The sequence below is a fragment of the Rhinolophus sinicus genome, linkage group LG03 (genome assembly GCF_036562045.2).
Source record: "Rhinolophus sinicus isolate RSC01 linkage group LG03, ASM3656204v1, whole genome shotgun sequence".
NCBI classification, from domain to species: Eukaryota; Metazoa; Chordata; class Mammalia; order Chiroptera; family Rhinolophidae; genus Rhinolophus; species Rhinolophus sinicus.
This window is the reverse complement of record NC_133753.1, coordinates 158,897,651-158,923,092: the sequence shown is the minus strand read 5'-3', so window position 1 is coordinate 158,923,092 and position 25,442 is coordinate 158,897,651. Positions and strand designations below refer to the sequence as shown.

The 25,442-nt window shown below is 39.8% G+C and overlaps 1 protein-coding gene across 6 annotated transcripts in view; it reads left to right on the top strand.

The window, feature by feature from the left end:
* Window positions 1–21,418: 21,418 nt before the first annotated feature.
* The window catches only part of RNF180 (ring finger protein 180), a 142,539-nt gene continuing 138,515 nt past the window's right edge, over window positions 21,419–25,442 (top strand). The window contains exon 1 of one of the 6 annotated variants that reach the window (XM_019743764.2): window positions 21,419–21,593. Coding sequence is in view for 1 of the 6 variants with exons in the window: in XM_074328903.1 (XP_074185004.1) it covers window positions 23,425–23,430 (6 nt within the window). In the remaining 5 variants the exon portion in view is untranslated. Of the gene's footprint in view, window positions 21,594–22,834; window positions 22,857–22,970; window positions 22,990–23,142; window positions 23,431–23,613; window positions 23,700–25,442 lie in introns of those variants that run through there. The other 5 variants (XM_019743747.2, XM_019743770.2, XM_074328903.1 and 2 more) reach the window with 5 other exon arrangements.

Genomic DNA, 25,442 nt, shown 5'->3' with positions numbered 1-25,442 from the left:
ATAATGCCAAATAACAGAAGGAGCGTTGGCAAGCCCTTCAGACTCAGCATATGGTTGATCCTTAAACTTGACTGAGACGATACAGCTTTTGGATGGGAACTCCCCCAACTTTATGTTTACCCAACTTACAAACCTACCGTGGATAACATAGCACTAGGGGAGATGTCCCAACCTTATCTTAGAGTTAATTCCTTCACAGAAGGATTTCATCACTGCTCTCTGGAGTAACCATCAGTTATCACTTTTCCTCTTTACATATTCATCCTCTAGTCCCTAATACATGTAAAACCCTAATATGTCTACACCATGCCCATTTCAGTGACTCCCATATAATTCTCCTCTTTTTCACATTCTCATTTCTCAAGACACTTAACAAAACTTCCTGATTCTATTTCCTCACTTTCCACTCATTACTCAACCTATTACAATATGCCTTTCATCCCACCAATCCAATAAAAACCTGTCTAATAAAGATCACTTTAGAAGTGATCACCTTGAATTTTTATATTCATCCTTGACCTCCCTCTGAATTTGACTACTAACTGACATTTCCTCAAATCCTTGATGTTTATAATCTTTTTCCCAAAACCTGGTCTTCTTCCATTATCCCCCCAAACAAATGACTGAATGCACTAGTTATGCAAACCAAAGCCTTCGATTCATCCTTGACCCCTCCTTCTCCCTCACCCCTGCTATCCAACCATCACCAAATCCTAAAAGTCTCATGGATCCATCCCCTTCTCTCCTCACTACAAATAAGAAAAGTCCCAGCTACCATCATCTCTGCACTACTACCACGGTTATCTAAGTGGTCACCTAATCTCTGCTCTTACTACCCTCAGAAGGTGGCCAAAGTGAGCCGCTTCACATGCAAATCTTATTACATTAACTCTTTTCTAAAAACATACCATATTTTCCTATTGGTCTTAGGATAAAAGCAAATCTACAATATTCTACATTGTTTGGCCACCACCCATCTCTCCAGCCTCACTTTGCACCACTCTGCCCCCTTTCACTCTGAACATTTCAGCCACACTGGCCCTTTTTCAGTCCTTTGTTTGTGCCATGCTCACTCCCAAGCACAGGACCTTGGCACAAACCATTCTCTTGTCCTGGGAAGCCCTTTTGTTCTCCTTCAATACCTCCTCCTTGTAAATACCTACATGTTTTCATCTCTTGATGTCATGTGCATAAAATATTATGAGAACAATAGAGGAGGCACAGAACTCATTCTGGGAAGAAGCCAAAGAAGGCTTCCTGAAAGTCCTGGGCCTCTGGTCTGTTTCCTGAAGGAACTGAGTCAGGTGAAGAGGGAAGACAGCGTTCCTGGCAAGGAAACAATAGGGAAAGTGAAACAGAGAGATTGATACTGTTGGAGCCAAAAGTTAAGGGAGCAGTTGAAGGGAAAATGAAGTGGAAGAAGTTGAGGGGATCAATTAACAAAGGGGTAAAGGGGTTAAATTGTATTCTGTAGCCTGTGGGAGAGCATTAGAGGGTGCTAGGAAAAGGAAAAAGAATAACAGATTTAAAGTTAAGTGAATTGTCCGAACTCACTAGGTACAGAATCTGGACTAAGATCTCAGTTTCCCAACATGCAGACCAAAAGTCATTCCATAAGCCTAGTACATCAGAATAACCTGACGGTTAAAACAGCTTGCTGGACCCCACCACCGAACTTTCTAATTCACCAGATCTGGGAAGGACTTGCATTTCTATTAAGTTTCCCAGTGCTACTGATGGTCCCAGGGACCACACTTTGAAGGTCACTGCACCAGATCACCTCACGCAATAAACTGAGAGTCATTCAAAGAGATTTGGGTCTAAAAAAAAAAAATAAGAAAGAAAACCTAGGGCACAGAAACACCAAAACAATGGATAACCTAAGAGACATTTATAATTAGTTTGGGAGAATTTTTTTTTTAGGTGCAAACATAACCTTGAGCTACAAATTAATCAATGCTCTTGCATCTCATTTCCTTACCTGTGGAATAAGGACATTGAGTCAAATGAGCACTAACATCCCCTCCAGTTCTAAACTTTTGCGATTCTACAAGTTAACTTCTTAATTACATTTTGCTAAGGTTTTCGTTAAATTACTTTTTACTCCATAAATACACATTTGGGTGCAAATAAGGAGAGAAGAACAGTTTAACAAATTCCTGTGAAGTGGGTGAGAGTTGAGACAGGAATCTTATTTGTGACTAACAAAAAGAGTCTGGAGAATGATGTTGAACAAACAAACCTATGAAGGATGGTCATGAATAAAATATCACGAAGGCAAAAGTATGTAATTTGCTCAAATTCCTGACTTTTAAATATATAACAACTAAATTTTTTGAGGCATCTTTCTACATGATTGCATTTATCCGAACATAATCTGAATGTTATTTTTCCTTTACCAAACATCTCAAACTATTCTTTACCCGAAATGCCTTCTTATTAGCTAAGATTCCTGTGGTGAGACAAATTTTAAAGCACGGCACAAATAGTAAACAACGTCCAGAGTCTATATAATGTTCATGAGTGGGTCATTTTTGTTCCAAAAGCAGCATCAAAAAAATGTTTTAATAAGATTTTACATACTTCCATTGTCTTACTATTTTGCTTAAGTTGCAGGCTTTTTCAATTGGTTCTTCAAGACTACAAGACTATTTCTTTGTTACATTTTTATTTCTTATTGATTAGGTATTGGGAACTAAATAGCATCCAGGCTTTTCACTGTAGGTATTGATTTTGCCTTGTTAATACCCCCTACATAATCATCTGTGTTATTCACATTACAGTTTTCAGCTACATTCTAAACCAGGGGTGTCCAAACTTTTTTCAACGTTTTTCACCAAGGGCCATATGCAGTAAAATACACAAACAGCTGGGCCACTCACTCGAGGTGAAGTACGTATTGCCTCACCTAGTTTATTTAAGTAAACTAAATATATTTTTGGAATTTGCTATGGGCCAATTAAAAATGGATTGCGGGCCACAGTTGGCCCGCGGGCCGCAGTTTGGACACCCCTGTTCTAAACCAACGATAACTTTGTTGCAGCCCTAAAATTTGAGGAAATTAATAATGGGCTGTGGATAAGGTTGGAGGGGTAGGGACAAAGGATGGGTAGCGGTGACTCAGAAAATACAACATTCTATTTGAGACTAATAATTTATAATTTCAGGAGGCATCTACTTTTCCATTAGTGAAATAGACTTATTAATTAATCCCTTCTGCCTGTCATGTGTACCTGTCTTTAATTTGACACCTTTATTTAACAAGATCTCTTTGTTATTTTTAAATGCTTTCCCTCAATGTACCCTTGTTATTTTCCTTTGCCCCCAAATGGCTAACTTTTTCAAAATCACACACTCCTGAGGGTCTCTGTTGCTGAGGGAGAAATTCAAACTCTTTGTGGGGGTCCTTACAGATTATAAGTAACAGAGTCCTAGCTCAGACTACGTTACACACCATAACAATTTGTTGAAAAGGTACTAGGATAGCTCTCAAATGAAGGAAGAGCAGCAGGACTAGGGACACTCATGAACTTGGTGAGTGGAACCAGAGGTCTAAGCACAATCAATTCTCTTTCCCTTCCTCTCCTCTCTGGGCTCTTCTTTGCGCAGCTTCACTCTCCTCTAATGCGGGAAGGCTCTCTTCATATTAGGGGAACATGGCTACAGGCTACTTGTAACCTAACAGGCAAGAGAATTTTCTCCTCCAGCTCTAATTCAATTTACAGGAACGGACCCAGACTGTTCCTTGTCAGGTCACGTGCCATTCCTTGGTCCAATCACTTTAGCAAAGGGAGCACAATATTATGATTGGCCCAGTCTAGGCCACATACCACCCTTATGCTTGTTCAGGTGTCCAAAGGGTAAGTACCTTGATCAGTAGCTTCCTGGTTGTATTGGGAGAGAAGGTGAAGCAGGGGTATATTTTCTCTAATAGACAAAACAATGTGTCCACTCCTGTGACAATTACTTTTTTGCAATGTAACAAATCAACTCAAGGATTCCTAGCCAATCAGAGCAGATATTGGCCCTGAGCAATTATCCTCACCTTATTTAGTTTGTATTGCCAGAGTAACAAGCCTTACCCCCAACAGAGCTTCTGATAAAGACCATGTGGCAAATCCTCAACAACAGCTCCCAAAGGTACTAACTCCTCTAGGATAACAACTCTGAGGAAGAGCAGTTCCTGCCAATAGTTCTCACTCTCTCCTCTCCCAGAACAGCTTCTAGTTCCCTCCATAGCTCCACAGCTCAGTGAAACTCTCCCAGAGGAAACTCCAGTGGGAGTTCACCGTGTAATTGGTCTGTGCTGTCAGTAGCAAAGCTACATAATTCTTTCAAGGAACTTGATCAAAGCACCCAGGAGTTGTGTTAAGAAAGCCAGTCCTACACTTGAAATACACACCTTAGCTACCTCCTCAGCAGCCTTTTACCTTGCCCTGAAGCGGGACATAGATTCAGGTAACACCTTCATAATCCCTCAATGCACCTTAAGGGCTGCAGTGTGGAAAGTCCTGCCCTAGCTGAAAAATTCTGTCTGCATCCAAGTTTCCAGAAGACTAACCAAGAGCCAAATTTAGGCTTCATTTATATTTCCTCAACCCAAGATTTGCACATGTGTTTCTGGGACAGTATATCAGAAATGAATGCCATTTGAGAAATTCCAGAGTATTTGCAAACATTGTATGTTTCTTAACATTCAAACAACTTTAATAAAGAGAATAGGTAGCAACATATGTATATATTTGATACCTCCACTTGTAGCCAAAGTTTTATCTAAATCAAAACTATAAAAGGTATCTTGCTGCTATTAATAAATATAATTTAAAGAAAAAAGAGAGGGAACACTGAGGGAATAGATAACTACCTTAGGAAGTGGAGACATTGTGCTGAACACAAGGACAATGAAGGTCAACTGTACATTCCTTTCTTTGACATGATCAACAATAAGGCCAGATAGTCAATAATTAATGGTAGGGCTGAGAGCAAAGGCCTTAAAATATGTTTGGTTGCTATGTTTTATTTGGTGTTGTGTTGTCTCAAATTTCCTTTTGTGTTGCTTGCTTATAACCTTTCCATTACTATTCTGGGTATGCTGAATATCCACAGATTTTTAAAGAATTATTTCTTAGTCAAAAGAATGGAGGAATATTTATTTATTCAAGTGACTCTATGAACACAATTTTTCTTTCTAGTTTACAAAATTGATGTTAACAGATAGATCATCCCATAAAAAGACAAATCATTCCAATCTGCCTTTTAATGATCCAGTATGAAGAACTGCATATTAGCCTGCTAAAGACTTACTCTAATTTCATGAGTATTTCATTGATAGCAATCAGATAATGTCTCTAATGCACTATCATATTAAAATAGTTCACCATTACTAAACTTTTTCTTTTTGAATGGCCCGTTTTAATCTTCATTCTTTAGTACTCATTTAGTGCATTTTATACCATTAATATAATCTCAAACAGTGCTCTGATTTTTACCATACTATTATTTTGGGCGATTTCATTAAGAAGCACAACATTGGATGCACTGGCTCAAGTAGCAATTGACCTTCTTTCAAGTCCTGGCTTGGCCACCTACCAGCTATATGTGCTGAGAAAAGTCAGAAATTCACACTGAATCTTGTTTTCCAAACTCTGCTGCATATTACAATTACTTAGGGAGCTTCTAAATATTCCATTCACCAGATCACATCCATGTCCATGACATTTCAATGCCTGGGGTTGGGAACCAACGTGCACCAAAGTTTGGGAAATGTGGCACCACTTTATTAGATGAGCTGAGGTCCTTTCAATTCTAGAATTCTGTTTCTGTGGCTTATATGAGTCAAGGTATTCAGTAAAAAGAAAAAAAAAATCAACAGGAAGAAATTAGGGAATTAACGGGTAAAACTGAACTTGCTTGAGGACTGCGAAGTAGAGAGAAACCTGCAGTTGAAGTCCGCAAACAGGATGGAGCCTCTTTTGAGGAATGAATTGCTAGAGTAGATTTTACTTGTGTCCTACTCTGACCGTTTCTGCCAGAACACGAGGAGTAAGAACAGAGGTTCTAAGAACAAGAATACATTTCAGGCAGCAACTGTCCAATAGAGGAGAGACTGATCATACTATGTGGAATGTGTACTGGAGTATATAAGAAGGAAACACACAAGATTCCATTATTTTAGTCTCTTGTCAACATCTGCCTCTCTAATTCTCTCCTCGTCCTCTCACTTCCCCTTCTTCTATGAGGCAAGAAGGATGGTGTATCTAGGACTCTGACTGCTTGTGAATATGAGTTTTGTCCCTTTATTAGAGGTAGGAGTGTGGTCTTTTTAGTCTTGCTTAGGATAATCAGGGACCTATTTGATGGATCTGTAGGGTGGAAAGAGATACAACAATGGTTGTAAGAGGGCTTAATTGAAAAACAGAACAAACGCCTGCTAGCATAGATTGGTAGGACATACAATATTTAAAGCAATCCATGCATATCTTTATCCATATTAGAAGGCACGTGATCTATCAAGCAGCTCATGAATGAAACCATAAATTCTTCTCGACAAAAGAAGAAATAAATGCAAATTAAAACATTGTGGGAGTTTATTACAGGCCTCTCAACTGGTATGGAAATGAATGATATCTTTTGAAAGCAGTTTATAAAAATGATGCAAAGACAGGATAAAATAATACAGAGTTGCATTTATCTGGAAATGCCCTTCGAAGTTTCCTGTGCATTAAGTCTTACGGTGCCTGAGTACAGTGCTTGTTAAGTAAGTTAATGAAGTGAGTGAATTTTGCTTTTTGTTTAAAGGTATCTTTAACCATTCTGAACCTTGCTTTGCTAAAGCTTTTATTTCTCTAAAGTTAAAGGAAACAAATAGTCTGAGAAATGGGTCTGTACCATCCCTTTAGTACTGCAGATATTTTTAACAGCTTAATTGAGATATACATGGTATACAAGAAACTGTACATTTATCAAGAATACACAACTATCACCACAATCTAGATAACGAACATGGCCCACATCCACCAAAGATTCCTCATTCCTCTATGTGATTCTTCCCTCTTGCTTCTCCTGGAAGCTTGTCCCCCATCCCCTGACAAATGCTGATATGCTTTCTGTAATAAAAAATAGTATGAGTGAGGTCAGTCTAAGGAAGGGCTTTGTAATACTTAGAAGTATCACAAATGGACTAGATTACCCCTTAGTTTATTATAATGAGATCTCTCAAACTGAAAATATTCTGGAAAAAGCTGGGAAGTCACTTATTGGAAATTTTGTGATAGAAATTCATGTTTTATTATTTGGAATATTGTGTTAGATTACTTTTCAGTTCTTGGACATCAGAGCACATAATCCTCTATAGCCATAGCAGTGAGCCATAGTTTAAAGGAATAAATTCAACACTCTTACCTCATTCTGTAATCATATAGCAAATGCACTTTCACCATTGGGAATTGTAATAATATTTATATTGTTTAAGCCAGTAAGCCTCTATTTCCCTAAAATGTTACTTCTCCATTTAATATGAAGAGGTTTCCAGTCTTTCAGAGTATGATTTAGTTTTTACAGTATCACCTAAAGAAATGTAATACACAGCAATAAGAGTTTGTGTTCATGAAACCAAATTATAAGTAAAATCAACCTCAAAGAATGGATCAGATCTGTGTGATCCTATTTTCCAATGACTCTGGGGCTCCAGACTGGATTTTTCTGAGATTTTTCATCTTCAATAACAATATATATTGAAGAACTTCTACTGTGTAAGATACAGGGCTAGACTACTCTTTGTAGAAATGGATAGAAGGAGTAGCTACATATGTGGGTAATTATTCTTTAACATCTCTGCTGTATCAGTCATGATCTTAACAGGAAACAGAAGGCACTTAAACAAAAGGGTTTAAGTGAAAGACTTAATGTGCTACTTACAGAGGTGTGGGTGTGATTATTATAACACAAAGCTGTTGTCACCCTTAGGCCTAAAGGAGCAAAGACGTGATCAGGGTTACCAGAGCTGGCAAGAGCTGGACCCACAGACATGTCTGACAGGAGCTGTGGTTATGCACAAATGCAGGACTGCCCGAACCATGCTGCTCATTATGGAGGGAGAGAAGGGGTTAAATATCTCACCCCACCCTACCCCCAACCTCTAATTACCATCCAGAAGCCATAAGATTGGAATCCCAGGAAATGATTTCATAATTGTATGCTATGAAGTAAAGGGCTGTACTTGTTTATTTGTTATTATCTATGATTTATCCATTATAAAGTATGAGCCATGAGAGCAAGGGACATTATTTAATTCACTACTATGTCTCTACCACCCAAATAATTCCTGGCACATAGGAAGTATTCAACAGATATTTGTTCAAAGGTTGTTTGCCTAAGTACAAGTTTGAATGGCTGCTGTTTTCAATATAAACTTCTTGGAAAACACAGACTTCAAATCCACTTTCCTAAATGGAAAATTATTTAACATCTAGATAAAGACTTGCCAAATAAGTAGCTAATGGGAACAAAACTTTAACTGGATTAGAACAAAACACATGAAGGACCAAAACTTCAGGGCCAGTGTTTGCCTAGAAACAGGTGTGGGGTTAAGCGAAAGAAAATCGATGCAATAATTCTTGGTGGAAAGATTCAGCTTACATTAGGGAACCACGTAATCTAAATGGATTCTCATTTCCGACTAGTACAAGAGCCAGAAAACCTCAAAATGAATAAACCCCCATATAACCCTTTGATGTGAGACTTACAAAAAGGCACCAGAGAAAATGAAGCCCGAAAGCTCTTCAGACAGAATCTGCTCTGGCCAACAAAATTAATGTCAAACAAAATAAAAAGCCTAGGAAACTACTTAAATTAGCCCTGAGAAGAATAAAGCGTTCTCCCCCTCTTTTATTTGAAGTCACTTAGATATTAAATAGTTTCTGAAATTACATAATTTTAATTTATTCAAAATAAGTGGCCAAAATGAAAAGCCCATAATTTTGTTTAGCACAAATGGTGTTTATTTTCTCATTTAATATTTATCGAGCATTTACTATATAAGAGTAACTGTTATCAAGCATACAAAAATGAGTAAAGGACAATTCCTGCCCTGTAGGGAATTACAATCACATAGCAGAAAGGATATACAAGCTAATGATTAGGTACATGACAAGGGCTATAGAGAGGTAAAAAGAGGCAAGATGAAAACACAGAAAAGGGAGCAGTAGACACTGCCCAGAGACATCAAGCAGGCTTCCCGGAAAGGATGCCATATAAACTGAGTCTTAGTACGTAGACATTTTCCACTTGAGCAAGAGAATGTGGGCATAGAGAAGTCATGGCAGGCACTCCATAACACTGCCCATATTTGCACTTGCATTCACAATGCTGTTATTGCGAGCATATATTTTAATTGTGATGAACTAAGGAGAAAAAGTGAGAGGCAGGATTAATTGATAAAGGATACAGTCATGCCACAGGAAGATCAAATGACTGTAAAGTGAGCTATGCGAATTATAGGTTCACAGTAGTTTGATAGAGAAAAGTCAGAAAAGAATAAAGTCATCCTACATCACAAGTCAAATGGACAGTTAAATCTCAAATGAAACTGCACCACTGAAGGCAGGATCATGCTCATATTACAAGTGATAATTCAGTTTTAGCAACAGCTTCTACTGCATTGAATCATGTTCTTAGTTTGACCTCATTTGACACCTTAATTTGATACGTGCGCGCGCATGTGCGTGTGTGCCTATGTATATATATAAAATTGCCTACAAGGCCCTGTGTACTCTGTTTCCACCTGCCCTACCACACTTAGCTCTCTGACCTATGTTCTACTACCCCCCTTACTCACTCTGCTCCAATGCTTCAGCCACACTGGCCTCCTTGATGTTCAAACATACCAAACAGCCTCATGCTTTATTATTTATTTTATTCTTTGCTATCATGTCCTTTAGGTCTCAGGAAGACCTTCCCTGGCCTTATCTAAAACGCAAATGTCCCACCTTCTGTGTCCCTTGACAGCTTTATATTTTTATATATAATTCCTGATTTACCACATATTTTACTTGTTTGTATACTACTTGTCTGTCTCCCGCTGATAGTTCAGGAAGGCACAGATTTTTGTCTGTTTCATTCACTGCTGTATCTCCAATGCCTAATATCTCTGGCACATGGAAGCTGCTCAATAAATAGTATTTAATATTTTAAAAATTATGTAGCTTTCATTATACGTGATCATTTGGAAAGACCTGCAGTTCCAAAACGTTTCCAGGATTCATTAAACAAATATTCGTTGAGCATTCAAACCAGAAGGGGGCAGCAAAGCTTCACCAGCTCAAAACTAGCCACCACGCTGAGCCAGCAATTCAGAGGGGACAAGTAATGGGAAGACTAGGCAGACCCACTGGCCTGGGGAGTCTGAGCTGAGGAGGGTGAAGCCAGAGAGCTGGTTGGGACTGTGTCCACACCAAGAAACAGGGAACAGACAGGAAGAGAGGGAGACGACAAGGCTTATCCAAGAGAATGAGACCCATAGAATGAAAGCTTAGGTTGTTAGGGAACCTAATTAGGTGGCAGAGTATTAGGCAGATTATCCCAGCAAAGGCAGGCAAACCTGTTGGTAGCAGCGACCAGGAGGTACCTCCCCCCCAAAAAAAAAGAAAAAAAGAAAAAGCCTATTTATTTTTGTAGCCAAAGTCTGGAGTCAAAACGTACCTACCTCTAAGAGAACAGAGAAAGACTTGTGCACGTCCCAACAAATGTGATACCTCTTCCCTGGGAGCCATGTTTCTGTAATCAGTGAAAAGTTCCACATGTCATATTTCAAGTGAAAACAAAAATGGCAAGTGCTTAGGCCCGCGTCGCTGCAGAAGAAAACCAGTTATTGGTACCTTTGAATTATCAAAATAAGTTAAAATAATCCTAGCCACAATGGTCAGAAAAAGACAGGAGCTTCTCCCATTATTCATTCAGACACTGTCATTTACTCACTAAGAAATCATTCCTTAAATTAAAAAAAAAAAAGTATATCACAGTCCTTTCAACCCTTTGTTTTTAATTTCATCAAGCTAGAGTATTTCTCCCTAGTTCCTTTTTCTTCATGTTCCACTTACCATTCTTTTTGTCTTTCTTCCATGACTTAGTTACTTTGCTGACTACAGTAGCCACTGGCCGTATGTGGCTCTTGAGCATTGTAAATGTGGCCAGTGCAAATGAGAATCTGATTTTTCAATTTTATTCAATTTCAATTAATTTACATTTTAAAGTTCACACTTGATTCAGTTATTGGGGAACTTTTAAGAATGTTTAGAATAACTGGAGTCCATGAATCTACTTCCAACTGTAAATATTATTAAGCACATTTTTGTTTTTCAGTGAAAATTTATCATCTGAATCGAGATGTTCTACAAGTATAAAGTATACACTGTATTTTGAAGACTTAGTACCAAAATACATAAAATATCTCAATAAATTTTATATTGTATGTTGAAATAATAACAATGGATATAGTGGGTCGATTGAAATATATTATAAAATTAACTTTGGCTATTTTTCTTAATTAGTTTCAGGTGTACAAAACAATGTAATTGTTACACATTTACACCCCTCACAAACTAATAACGTCCCTCCCCCAATCTACTACCCCTCTGACATCATATATAGCTGCTGCAATTCCATGTGACTCTATTCCCTATGCTATACTCTATATCCTGTGACTATATATATTAAATTATAGTTGACATTCAATATTATTCAGCTTCAGCCTCAGGTGTATCGTGCAGTGGTCAGGCATCTACACTGTCCCTGAAGTGGTCTCCCTAATTAGACATGTGCCCATCTGATACCGTACAAAATCTTTACAACATTATTGATTATATTTCGCCTATTTTTTTTTCTTTTTAATGTGACTGCTAGAAAAAATTTAAATTACACGTATGTCTCTCTTTTCATTTTGACCACTTATTTTGAATAAATTAAAATCATATAATTTAGAAACTATTTAATATCTAAGTTCCTTCAAATAAAGGAGAGGGAAAGCACTTTATTCTCTGGGCTATTTAAGTAGTTGCCTAGGTTTTCGTTTTGTTTGACATTAATTTCATTGGCTGGAGCAGATTCTGTCTGAAGAGCTGTCGGGCTTTTATCTGGTGCTCATTTGCAAGTCTCACATCAAAGGGCTGTATGGGAGTTTATTCATTTTGAGGTTTTCTGGTTCCTTATACTAGTTGGAAATGAGAATTCATTTAGATTATGTGGTTCCCAAATGTTGGCTGAATCTTTTCACCAAGAATTATTGCATTAGTTTTCTTTAGCTTAACCCCATACCTGCTTCTAGGCAAACACTGGCCCTGAAGTTTTGGTCCTTCATGTGTTTTGTTCTAATCCAGTTAAAGTTTTGTTCCCATTAGCTACTTATTTGGCAAGTCTTTATCTAGATGTTAAATAATTTTCCATTTAGGACAGTGGATTTAAAGTCTGTGTTTTCCAAGAAGTTTATATTGAAAACAGCAGCCATTTGAACTTGTACCTAGGCAAGTCACGTTTGAACAAATATCTATTGACTACTTCCTATGTGCCAGGAGTTATTTGGGCAGTAGAGACACAGTAATGAATAAAATAATGTTCTACTTACAGAGGTGTGGGTGTGATTATTATAACACAAAGCTGTTGTCACCCTTAGGCCTAAAGGAGCAAAGACGTGATCAGGGTTACCAGAGCTGGCAAGAGCTGGACCCACAGACGTGCTGTCTGACAGGAGCTGTGGCTATGCACAAATGCAGGACTGCCCAAACCATGCTGCTAGTTATGGAGGAAGAGAAGGGAATAAATATCTCAACCTCTTCCACCCCACCCTACCCCCATCCTCTGATCACCAGCCAGTGCTTCCAGAACCCAGCCAGAAGCCATAAGATTGGAATCCCAGATAATGATTCCATAATTATGTGCTATGAAGTAAAGGGCTGTACTTGTTTATTTGTTATTATCTATGATTTATCCATTATAAAGTATGAGCCATGAGAGTAAGGAACATTGGGTGTCCACTTGCTATTTTGGAAGTCACTAGGGCGAGACAGAGAAAAAACACAATATGTTTTTAAAATATGGCTAATTTCACTTGATAATTTGAGACTTTTGGGATCTTACCATTTCTAGTTTGATATTTGACCTCAAAGTAAATAATTATGTGTTTTTACAAGATAGTATGGATTTGGGGAGTGGTAGTGGTTATAGTTTCAGAATGGTGTTTTGAGATCCAGGAAAAACTGGCTCCAGCTCTGGCATTTAAAATAAGCTTTGCCTATCTATAAAATAATATGCACACATACTTACATAGTATATTTACATGCATATTATATTTACACACTCAACTATCTCTCTTTTCTGTAGTGTTACATACCTCAGGCCTACCCTTAGCTCCCTCAGTTTTGCCACTGAGACTGCCCAAGTGTAAAACATGGTTGAGGCTCTATTTTCTCTAGTGCATTTATACAAATGACCTCACACACAAGCCTGTCCTGCTAAGGGATGCTCTTGGGAGACTGGCCTTCCCATTACCTAGTTTTGTAACAAATACTTAGGAATGTGTTTGGGTTGTTTTTCACCTGTTAACCTCCACCTGGGGAGTAGACAGTCACAGAACACTAAGATAAGTTTTCATGCTGGAAGAATCCTTAGTTTGCACCAGTGATATCATCCATAGCTAAAATTTCCATGGGAAGTTCTGGTATTGTGGGAAGACGTCTGTCCATCTGGAGGGGCTCCATGTTACGTATCTATATTATTTGCTACTTAAGAAAATGTACCTCCACTAAATGTGCATTTTATCTTTCCACCATTCATATCACTATCCAATTATGATGACCCTGCATGTGTAATAACCAAATCATACTTTCTTATAATTAGCTGCACAGTAAGAAGTTAAAAAATAGTGTTTGTTGAAACGGCCTAGCATGTGGTAATGCTCGGTAATAAACTCAACATATGTTGTTTTATCTTTCATCAGGGGGAAGTGTTATGTTTTTCCAATACTAGAGAACAATTGAAATTATTTTACATTTTCAAAATTACAATTTTATTACATTTAGACCCAAAATAGAGACTTTGCAGTGGGCACTGATTTATTTCATCAGTCTGATCTTGATCTTCTTTTTTTTTTTTTTGTCTCCAATCCCTTTGAGCAAAATTTTCTATTTGATTTCTTTTAATTCCATTTCCTTGTTCTCCTTGTCTCCTCCTTGAGCTCTTTTTCAATTTCAATAATAATGCAGAAATGAAAGGTTAGTGTCATAGGAATACACACAGCACTTATAAGGGAATTTCTCCTTTGCACCCTCTGCCTTAAGTTATGAGAACACTTGCAAAAAATAAATTTGTAACCAAAAAATCTTTGCCAATCAGATTTCTTTTTTTTTAATTTATTGGGGTGACAATTGTTAGTAAAATTACATACATTTCAAGTGTACAATTCTGTATTACATCATCTATGAATCCCATTGTGTGTTCACCACCCAGAGTCAGTTCTCCTTCCATCACCATATATTTGATTCCCTTTACCCTCATCTCCCACCCCACAACCCCCTTACCCTCTGGTAACCACTGAACTGTTGTCTGTGTCTATGAGTTTTTGTTTCTCATTGGTTTGTCCTGTTCTTTTGTTGTTTTTGATTTATATACCACATATCAGTGAAATCACATGGTTCTCTGCTTTTTCTGTCTGACTTACTTCGCTTAGCATTACACTCTCAAGATTCATCGATGTTGTCACAAATGTTCCTATATCATCTTTTCTTACAGCCGAATAGTAGTCCATTGTGTATACATACCACAACTTCTTTATCCATTCATCTATCGAAGGACATTTTGGTTGTTTCCATGTCTTGGCCACCGTAAACAAAGCTGCAATGAACATTGGAGCACACGTGTCTTTATGTATAAATGTTTTCAGATTTTTTGGATAGATACCCAGGAGAGGAATTGCTGGGTTAGCCAATCAGATTTCTAACAGACTGAATCCAAACTCTGCCTCCATTTGCAAAACAAAGCTGAAACTCTAGAAAATTATTTAGAATTACCTTATTTGGTAAAAAGCTTTCAAATGAATAAAGAAAAGCAATAATTAAATAGCTTAATAAGGATTTTTTTTAAGGCTGAAAATTTGCACACTTTAACATAAAACAACTGTTCATAAAATATGGCTATATTTTTTTCTGAGAACTGGTTTATAATCCTGAGATGTAATAAATAAGCACTTATAGATGTTGATAATAAATATTATAAACAAAATGTTAAGAACTGACCTAAGCCAATGTGATCATTCCTAATTATTAGCGTAGATACTTTCTGTTAAATAACAGTAGCCTGGTTCTAAGAGCTATCTAAGGACTGCAGCTTGCCTCCCACAAAGTTTCGCTACCAGTGGAATATTACTGTGAAAGCAACTCTCAGACCAAAATTTGCCACAGCTACAAATACTAGAAAACAAGTAGGCAAAAGAAAAGGTGACAATGGAATATTATTCACCCTTAAAGAGAGGAAATTCTGACATATGCTAAAACATGAATGCACCTAAAGGGCATTATGCTAAGTGAAATCAGCCAGTCACAAAAAGAGTTATATGATTGCAGTTAAATTAGGTACTTAGGGCAGTCAAAATCATAGACACAGGAAGTAGAATTGTGATTGCAAGGGTCTGAGGGGAGGAGATAATAGGGAGTTATTGTTTAATGGGTACAGAGTTTCAGTTTTATAAGATCAAAAGAGTTCTGAAGATGGATGTTGGTGATGGTTGTACAACATTATGAATGTATTTAATACCACTGAACTGTACATTTAACCATGGTTTAGGAGGTAAATTCTGTTAGGTGTATCTTACCACAATACAAAAAATTGGAGAAGAAAAAAAGGTGATTAACCTATCCTGTAAATTCAGTGACATCGCTGTCCTTTGCCCTTTCAAGCACTTTGCACAAAAGATTGACTCAAGGCAGATAACAACACTATTCTAGTTGTAGGATTCTGCCAATCTTCCGGTAAGATCAGACATCAGACACCTCCAAAAATGTTTAGACATGTGACCCGATGAAGTCCTTAGGCTTAAGATCAAGCTCTTCTCAATAGCATCGCCTCCTGGGACTGTTAGATTTTTATTTCCTGTTCAGGCAAGTGTGGAGGTAACTGTGACGTTCTCTTTGTCAATCTGTACATACTTTGAATGTCACGAACGTCAATGAAGAATCATTTCTATCATTCATATACTAATTATCAAACACTTTGACATGGATAAATGATTAATCATTCTGGCTGGTTTTTCAAATACTAGCTAAACACCTCTGGGATAGATTCCTTATTAATTATTTCAACCATTAACCAATTGTCCTAGACTATGAATCAACCCTAATATACATATTTATCACATTATTTTTCTACCTGTAGATCACACTGTTTCTCTATTAGTCCCTTAGTTGTTACTGGCCTGGCCTTCATTAACCCTTTTCAAATAACACATAGGTTATTATATCATGAAACATTTTAAGGGCAGAAATTATCTAACTTCCTTACAACTTTTCTAACTAATTCTCCCCCTCCTTCCCTCTTAATTTTCCAGCTTTCTTATTTTCCCTCCCACCTGATCGGTGAGTGTTTTAGGGAATAGCCTCTTTGTTAAACCCAATTTTCTGTCCATCTCAACACTATTCTCTTCCCTGGGGTGGCATTGAGACACTGAGAAAATAAATAGCCTGAATTTCCTTCTATGTGGAAGGAATGAGAAAATGTTGGAAATAGCCCACAGTAAAAATATTCATTATAAATTTCATTATAAATTCATTATAAATTTACAACTTCCCACTGCCCTAGGAGAATGGGCCCTAGTACCTGGAGGGATCTCTGTTGGTGAGCTCTATGAGATGTGAAAGTTGAGAAGTAGAAACTAGAAACCCCTGAAATTGCCCTGCAGAAGGAAAAAAAAAAAAGTGATAGGAGAGATTTAAATACCTGAGAAAGAAAGGACTAAGCACACAGAAGCCAGGGGTTGGGGGTAGAAGGTGAGCTGAGACCTGTGAGGCGGGGAAGGCAAAGAAGGAGTCCAGTGCTTGTGCGGCCAGGAGCAGAGATTTAGGAAGAGATAGCAGAGTGAGCTTTTGAAGTGGTATGCTGTGTGAGGTGCTATGTGATATCCTGAGAGCCAAAAAACTGCAAAGATTGCAATGTGCTTGGTGTGGTTGGATTTCTTGTGGAAACAGAGAAAACAGCTGACTGAGAAGAAGACGGACAGCTGACCTCGTCTGTAAAGAGGGTTACATAACGATGCTTAAGATGCCTTAGAATCCAGCTCTGAGTTTGAGGGACTGAGATTTAGAACATTGTATAGGACAATGGAGGAGAGGGAACCATACTCTACATACTCCAGAGATACTGCAGCTGGCTATTTCTGCTATCTTCAAACTAGGTACCAAAGCAGACACACGATGAATCAATAATAATAATTACCTAGATTTACCAAAGCACCATAAACATGTGCGATTGATGTAGAACATTCTTCCCTCAGTCATTTTTCAAGTAAACATTTAAAGCATTTGGTACCTTAAAAACTTATCTCTTCATTTTTTTCCCCTACTTTTTCAGCTAACCAATTCTATCTTCCAGCTCTATCATACCAAAAGCACACAGCAGAAATAGGAAAGACACATATTCCATGAAAAAGTTCATAAGAATGAACAAGAAGAGTGGCCAAAAACGTAAAATATGCTAATAGCCCAGACGACAGTCATAGCTTGGAAATTCCTGTTTCAAATCACAGCCAGTATCCACTTATGATGCAAGATATCCAAGCCATACTCTTGCTTAGGATTTAGTACTGTCCAGTTTAATGGTTACCAATTTGGATGAATACATGGAAAGCATGTATTCAGAAAGGTCGGAAGTAAAAACTCCAAATAATAGAATCAAGATTTTTGAAATGTTGGTAGGTTTTCATCATAAAACAAAACCAATATGATGGTTGCCAGCTATACAGATCGCCAGTTATATAGAGATCTGTCATTTCAGCTCCGGACTCACATTTCCATCTGTCTACTTGACCTCTCTTCTCAGATAGCTTATGAGGATCTTAGGTTTCATATATCCCAAACCAAATTCTTGTTCTTCCTTTCTAGAATACATTTATCTTCCAATGTTTTCTATTTAATTTAAATGCTACTACCATCTAGCCAATTACGCAAATAAGAAATACAGTGTAGTCATCATAGGCACCGACTTCCTCTTATCTGCCAATTCCACCTTAAATTGTTCAAATATGAAGTTACTTCATTTCTACCATAATCCCAACATTTTTGCACAAGACTACTGCAGTAGCCTCCTACTTGGTCTTCTTGGGCCTATTCTTAACTTTCTCCAATTCATTCTCCACACTGTTGCCAGATTAATATTTTCAAAACATAAATCTGATCAGTTCTCCGAGATGCTTGAATACTTCAGTGGATTCTCACTGCTTTGGGGATAAGGAACAAAATACTTACCATAGCCAGTGAAGTCCTGCATCATTTAGTCCTTTTTAATTTTGCCCAGATGTCCTCTTAAATGACTCACTCACAGACACTCACCCTGGGCTCCAGTGGAGGGATGGTGACTCATCGGGAATTGGAGGCATGCAGGAAACGGACTGGGGTGTGTGGTTCCCCAGCGATGGCCAGAGGACATCGCCATTTTCCCTATGTTGGGTATGCTCCCAGGCAGCAGGCAGTTGGGCGCCATCTTTTCTGTGTTGAACCCTCCCCCATGTAGCCAAATCTGAATCTCAATTGTTCCACCCTATTGACTCACTGGGACCCCACCCTACCCAACTCCCCCTAAAACAGAGGCATTTTCTCAGCAACTAGCCAGCCCCATCCAAATTGCACTCTTTCTTGGAAAATTATCAGAGGTGGGGCAGGCAGCCACTGGCCTCAGTGTGCTCTGAGACTTTTGCTGAGTAGCTCCAGGCCTGGCACTGGACAAAAACAGAATCTACTTAACCTGGCAAAAACAACTCTTCCCACTCTAGTGACTCCCTGAGACCCTACCTCATCCAACTTGTATACCTTACAAGGCTTTATCAGTGGCTGAAATTTCAGGGAGCTGGCAGGTAACAGCAGGCCTCAAGGTGTCCTGGCTTTTTGCAGAGCCACCTTAGACCCGGTACTGGTGGCAACCATCTTTGGTTCACAGTGTGGTCTCCCCCACATGCATCCAGGTTTAGCATAGACAGCAAACAATTACAGATCACTCTGTAGCTCCTACCTGGTAGTCCCCTGCCAGTCACAGGCAGTGGCTGATGTGGGCTTGCCCCAGAACTAACATACTTGGAGGATGGCTTCAGACCACCAAAGAACACCACTCAATTAGCCCTACTATCTGGTCCTATTAGGCACCAGAGCCAGCTGGGGCAAATCCCATTCAGTGGGGTAAGCTCTGCCCCTCCTCTCGTCCACACAGCAGCCTATAAGCTGTAGACTTGGCTAAACCCCACAGCCAATCAGCCTGAGAGTTAATTCCATCCACTGATGTGCCAATAGCAACCAAGGCTCAACTATAACAGGAGGGCACACACAACCCACACAAGGGACACTTCTAGAACACCTGGAGCAGGTGACCAAAGAGACTGTGCCCGGGTCCCAAAGGGCAGCTACTACATAGGCCACCCAGCCAAGATTGGGAGACATAGCAGATCTACCTAATACATAGAAACAAACAGAGAGAGGCAGCCAAAATGAGGAAACAAACAAATATGTCCCAAATGAAAGGATAGGAGAAAACTCCGGAAAAAGAACTAAACAAAATGAAGGCAAGCAACCTCCTCTCTAGGTCTATGGTTCTCAACCTTGACTATACATTGGAGTCATCTGAGGTCCCACCTCATTAAATTCTGATGAAGTTATACCAGGGTGACCATGGGGCATGGATATTTTCATAAGCCATTCAGGATATTCCAATGTGCTGCCAAGGTTGAGAACCATTGCTCTAAGGAGTCACTTTTCTGGTTGCAATATAAATGAAAAATATCCAGTTAAATTTTAATTTATAACAACAAAATATTTTTTCAGTATAAGTATTTCTACACTAAAATTTTATCCTAAATCCTGTTTGAACTGAGTATCCTGTGTTCTTACTTTCCAAATATGTCAACTCTATCATTTCTTGACTTTATGGTGGTGGCTTCATAGGAAACAGGAGGCTAAATTACATTACTTAATTAGAAAGTATTAAAACTTTTTGTCTACTCTTCTTTCAGGCCTATTTATAATAAAACCTGTACCTCTAAAAATGTGTTTCTTAAAAAATAAAAAGCACTGTAAATTCAGCCAGGTCTTTGCTTCCATAAGCTGTTCTCTTGTTTTCCATGTGGTTCCTTCCAACAGTAGAAGGTCAAGTCTCTCTCAGGGTTTAAATCACTCTGATATCTTTCATCTCATTTTTCTAACTCTAGCTGTAGAAAATTTTCTGCTTCTAAAGGATCATGTGATTATCCTGGATAATCCAAGATAATTTCTGTATTTAGGTTCATATTTCTAATTGCCTCAGCAAAGTCCCTTTTGGTGTGGACTGTAACATGTTCACAGTTTCCAGAGATTGAGATGTGGACATCTTTTGGGGACTACTCTGCCCTTCACAGTTGTCTTGGGTATAACCTGCACCATTTTATTCTGTCATACCCCCTACATCACACCTTTGTTGTAGTGGAGCACATCCTCCAACTGTTTTCTAAGAAACAATGCATGAGAAGAACATTTAAAACTTTTTATACCTGAAAATATATATTTTTGACCTCATAGTTTATTAACTTCTGGATTGTAAATTCTATTCCCTCGGAATTTGTTTTATTTATGTTTCTGTTAAAAAGTCCAATGCCATTCTGATTTCTTTTTTAAAAAAAATTTTATTGGGGACTCTTGGGGAACAGTGCGTTTCTCCAGGGCCCATCAGCTCCAAGTCATTGTCCTTCAGTCTAGTTGTGGAGGGCACAGCTCAGCTCCAAGTCCAGTTGCCATTTTTTCAATTTTAGTTGCAGGGGGCGCAGCCCACCATTGAACTGGCAACCCTGTTGTTGAGAGCCTGCAGTCTAACCAACTGAGCCATCTGCCCCCCCCCCTTTTTTTTCCTGATTTCTGAATCTTTGTAAATGATCATTTTTTTCCTCCTTAAAAGCTATTAAGATCTCTCTAACCATGTGCTTTGAAATTTCCCAATAATACACTTTGGTATAGATAATATTTAACCACTGAGCTGAGAGCTTGTGTCCTATTGCCCTTAAGTTCTGAGAACTGTTGTCCTGGTTTTCTTCATTAATTTTCTTTCTTCTATTTGCCCTTTTACCTATTAGATATTTGACCTTTCCGTGTGTAATTACCCTGTCTAGAACCTACAGTATAATGTTGAATAAAAGTAGCAAGAGCGAACATCCTTGTCTTATTCCTGATCTAAAGAGAAAATATTCATTTTTTCATCTTTTTTTTTTTTTTTAAGGAGGGCACAGCTCACAGTGGCCCATGCCGGGATCCAGCCGGCAACCTTGGTGTTATTAACCATGCTTCAAACAACTGAGCTACCTGGCCACCCCAGTCTTTCATCCATAAGTAAGATGTTTGCTTTCTGGGTTGTTCGTTTGTTTTGGTTGTTTCAGGATAGCATTTATCAGGTTGGGGGCTTTCACTTCTATTCCTAGTTTGTAGAATGTTTTTATCACACAAAAGTGTTCAATTTTATCAAGTGCTTTTACTTCATATATTTAGGTGATCCTGTGGTTTTTATTGTTTCTTCTATTATGAGTGTATTACATTGATAAATTTTGCATGTTAAACCAATCTTGCACTCCTTAGATAAATCCCTCTAGGTTATGTTGTAAAATGCTTTTTCTACGTTGTTGGATTGGTTTGCTAGTTTTTTTGTTGTAGAGTTTTGTATTAATATTCATAAGGTATATTGGTCTGTAACTTTCTTTTTCCCGTGATGTGGGGAGCCATGGTTACAGGTGACTCTAAGCTTTACAGAATGGCTCGGTTTATGCTACCTGTTTCCTCCCCCTGAGGCAATTGTCTCTGCCTGCACCTGGGGGGAGCTTGAGCTTGTAAGCTGCTGAGGAATGTGGTGGGAACGGCCAGTTCCCGGACACAGAAGGCTGATGCCTATCAGGGCAATTGATAAGATAATTACTTGTGAGAGTTTCAGTAAATTTTGTATCCTCTATGTGAAGGTTAAAGAATTTACATTTGTTATGTTAATACATACTTGCACGTACTCAAACTGCTTATATGGGTGCAGTAAAATAAACTCAAGTGACTTCAGCATCACTGGGGTCCGTGATCGCCATCATCATATGTGAGAGTGTCTTTTATTCATTCCCACACCCCCATTCGGGAACCAATCGACTTGTGGCGGCTGGCCCGTCACACCGTGATGATGGTGATTATTTGGAATTGTTATTGATTTCATCAGATTTTCAAGTGGGAAACCAATGTGTACAGTCCTAGTCTTGGGACAAGACTCCAAATAAGCCACTTCAGGCAAATGGAAATTTCTGTATAGCAGAAAAAGCTACATAGTTTTTTGAGATTCATCTGTAGCCTCCTTCTCCTTCCTCAAGCCAATAAATAAAACTTGCTTTTTATATTCCAAACTTTATTTGTAGTCTTGATCATCTATTGCCATTGCTCTGAAAACAGTTTATGACTGCTGGCAAGTCAACATTTACTCCAGAGGCCCCCTCGCTCCTTGAATAAGCACTTTGATTGACCTCCAGTTATCAACTCCCTACCCCCTGAAATGTGTCAAGAGGGGAGTGAAGAACACGTCAGTGGTTAATCTCGGTTGCACATAGGTGGAACCTTAGGTAGAAGAAGGTAAGCAATTCAGATAGTGATGTCAAAAGGGAAACTAAAACCAGGTGGGTAGCGGTGCTGCCTTAGCGAGTCTTAGGCATGGAGATGGATCCTGGGGACACCTGTCAATTTTAGCGGGGAAGAGCCGCAGCAGGTGGGTTCAGAGCTCAGAACTCCAAGAAGGGCTGGGTGAGACCATGGGAGACGGGAGATGACACTTGCATCTGCTGAAGGGACGACAGGAGAGAACAACTTTCCCACGGGCCCGCCGGGCCCCGCGCGGCTGCGCTGCTCGCCGGTCTGCGCGGGGTCAGGGCGGGGCGCCGCCCACGCGCGGCTCGGGCCGGAACCCGCAGAGGTGGGTGCGCAGGGCCGGTGTTGGCTGGGAGAGCCCGGGCGCGGAGACGGAGGCCGCGGGCTCCCCGCTGCCGGCGCAGCTGGAGCGCTTTCCGCGGGGTTTGGCTCCTGTCGCTTCCCGTCTCTCCGAAGCAGCATCACAGCCGCCCGAGCCGGGCGAGTCCTCAGAGCCGGGCTGCGGGCGGCCGAGCGCGCCGGCACGGGGCGCGGAGCCGAGGGCTCCGGGGCGCGGATGCAGGTAAGGCCGGCGGCGCCGAGGCCGGGGGAGCGCAGCGGGCGCCGCTCCCCGAGGGGTCCGTCCTCCGCCCAGCCCGGCCGCGGCCGCCCGGGCCCCGCACTCGCCCAAGGAGGGCGCGCCGAGGGCTGGACTGGGCTGGCCCGGAGCCTCCCGCCTCCTCTCCCGGCCTCAGGTGATGCGGCGGCGGTTTAACTTTCACACCTGAGGCTCTCCGTGGCGGCCTCAGGGCGCAACCCGGGAGAGGATGGAATTACACGGGGTCTGGAAACGTGAGCCCGGGCGGCGAGGGGCCGGGAGCGAGGTGGGGGAGGGCAGGGTGCCGGCCGGGGGCAGGGAGACTGGGGTGGGCGACCGGGGTCCGCTGCTGGACGCCCCCCAGGTCCGAGGTGTGGAACTGCGCCCTGTCTCATCTTACGGGAGCTTGTGGCGAGAGGGCACACACCCCCTTCCACGGCTTGTTTCCTCTGCACAGATCCACTTTCTTTTGTCTGGTCCATTTCGGTATCGGCATTGCAGATGCTTTTGTTGCAGCCTTGGGTCCGGAGAGTACAAACTTTCTACTAGGCAGAGGTCACAGTAAGCTCTGAAATGCAGCGGGGCGCAGGTGTGGAGATGGTCCTTGAGTGGGGGGTTATTACTAGTGCCTTATAACACGTGTGTATTACCGTGGCCTTTTGGAGATCGTACTAAGTATATGTGTAACATCTAATAGTTTTAAGTGCACCCGGGAGAGCATTCATTAGTTAACTTCAAAGGCGCATTGTGTAGGCAGGTTACTATTAAAGTGTCCCATTTTATAGACTTAGACAGCTGAGGCACCCAGGAGGAAACATGGTTATAGAAAAACGAAGCAGTCAGCACTTGTGGGAGCTGTGATTAGAACGCGTCTGACTGAGTTGTCCTCCGTCCAGCCACTCAATCTCAAACAAAATTTCGTGCGCAGAGTGCCTGTGGGATACTCATTATATTTTTATTTACTCATTAATTACTAAAACCTCCCTCCCCCCGAAGAAACAAATAGAATGGAGTCCTTTCAGACTCCTGGAAAAGTACCCCTACAGATGATACTTAAAAGACCAGAACATCTCAGTTGTTGAATAGGATCACTAGAGTGGTACTAGGGGCTAAACTTCCTTTGTCTTTCATCTGTCAAATCTTTAATCTCCTGTGTAAATATGTCTGCCACTGGGACCCAGAGATACTTAGTGATCATCAGAGCAGAGACCCTAAGCGTTTATTTAAGAAATAGAATGGAGGCAGCCAGCTCTTAGGTATCCCTAAACATTGAGCAGCAAGTTTTCTTTTCTCATAGGAAAGAATTAAAAATTCAGAATAGTCATTTTAATAATTTTAATGTAAATTAACTTGTGATCATATACGTATTATGTTGTGCTTTCTTATCTCGCTAGAATCATCTACAACTTATGAAGTTTCCTGAGGGTTTGCTCTTAGATGATTTTGCCAATAGATCTTTTATTGTCCCATTTTTCTTCCTCTCTTTCATTTATATATTTGGTTTTTCAAGGTGAACATATATTTTTCTTCTAAAATTCAAGGAGTGTTAAAAGAAAACAGCTTTTTTCTTAATCAAATAGTCTTATGTAGGACTTTTATTAGTGTATCTGAGGATTGACACTGGCCTCTTTAGTACGTACCTCTCATAAATCAAGCAAGAATTCTTCCAGGCAAGTATGCAGTGAATTAATAATCATTTTAATAGATCTCTGCAATATTTTGTGACACACCTACCTCATACAATGCCTTTTTATCAAGCAGCATAAAGCTAAAAAAAATTCAGTTAAATTTTGCTAGCTATATAGCACAAATTTTAGGGCACAGTGTGCCTAAACTTAATTATTGACTCAGAATAAATACTTGCAATTCTCTTTCCCTTATACCCCCTTCACTTAGCTGTCTTAAAAAAGAGTGATAATCTGTCTTTTCTCTCATAAGGGGTATTTGGATAATTAGATGAAGTAATATCTAGGAAATATTTTGAACGTTGGAAGAAA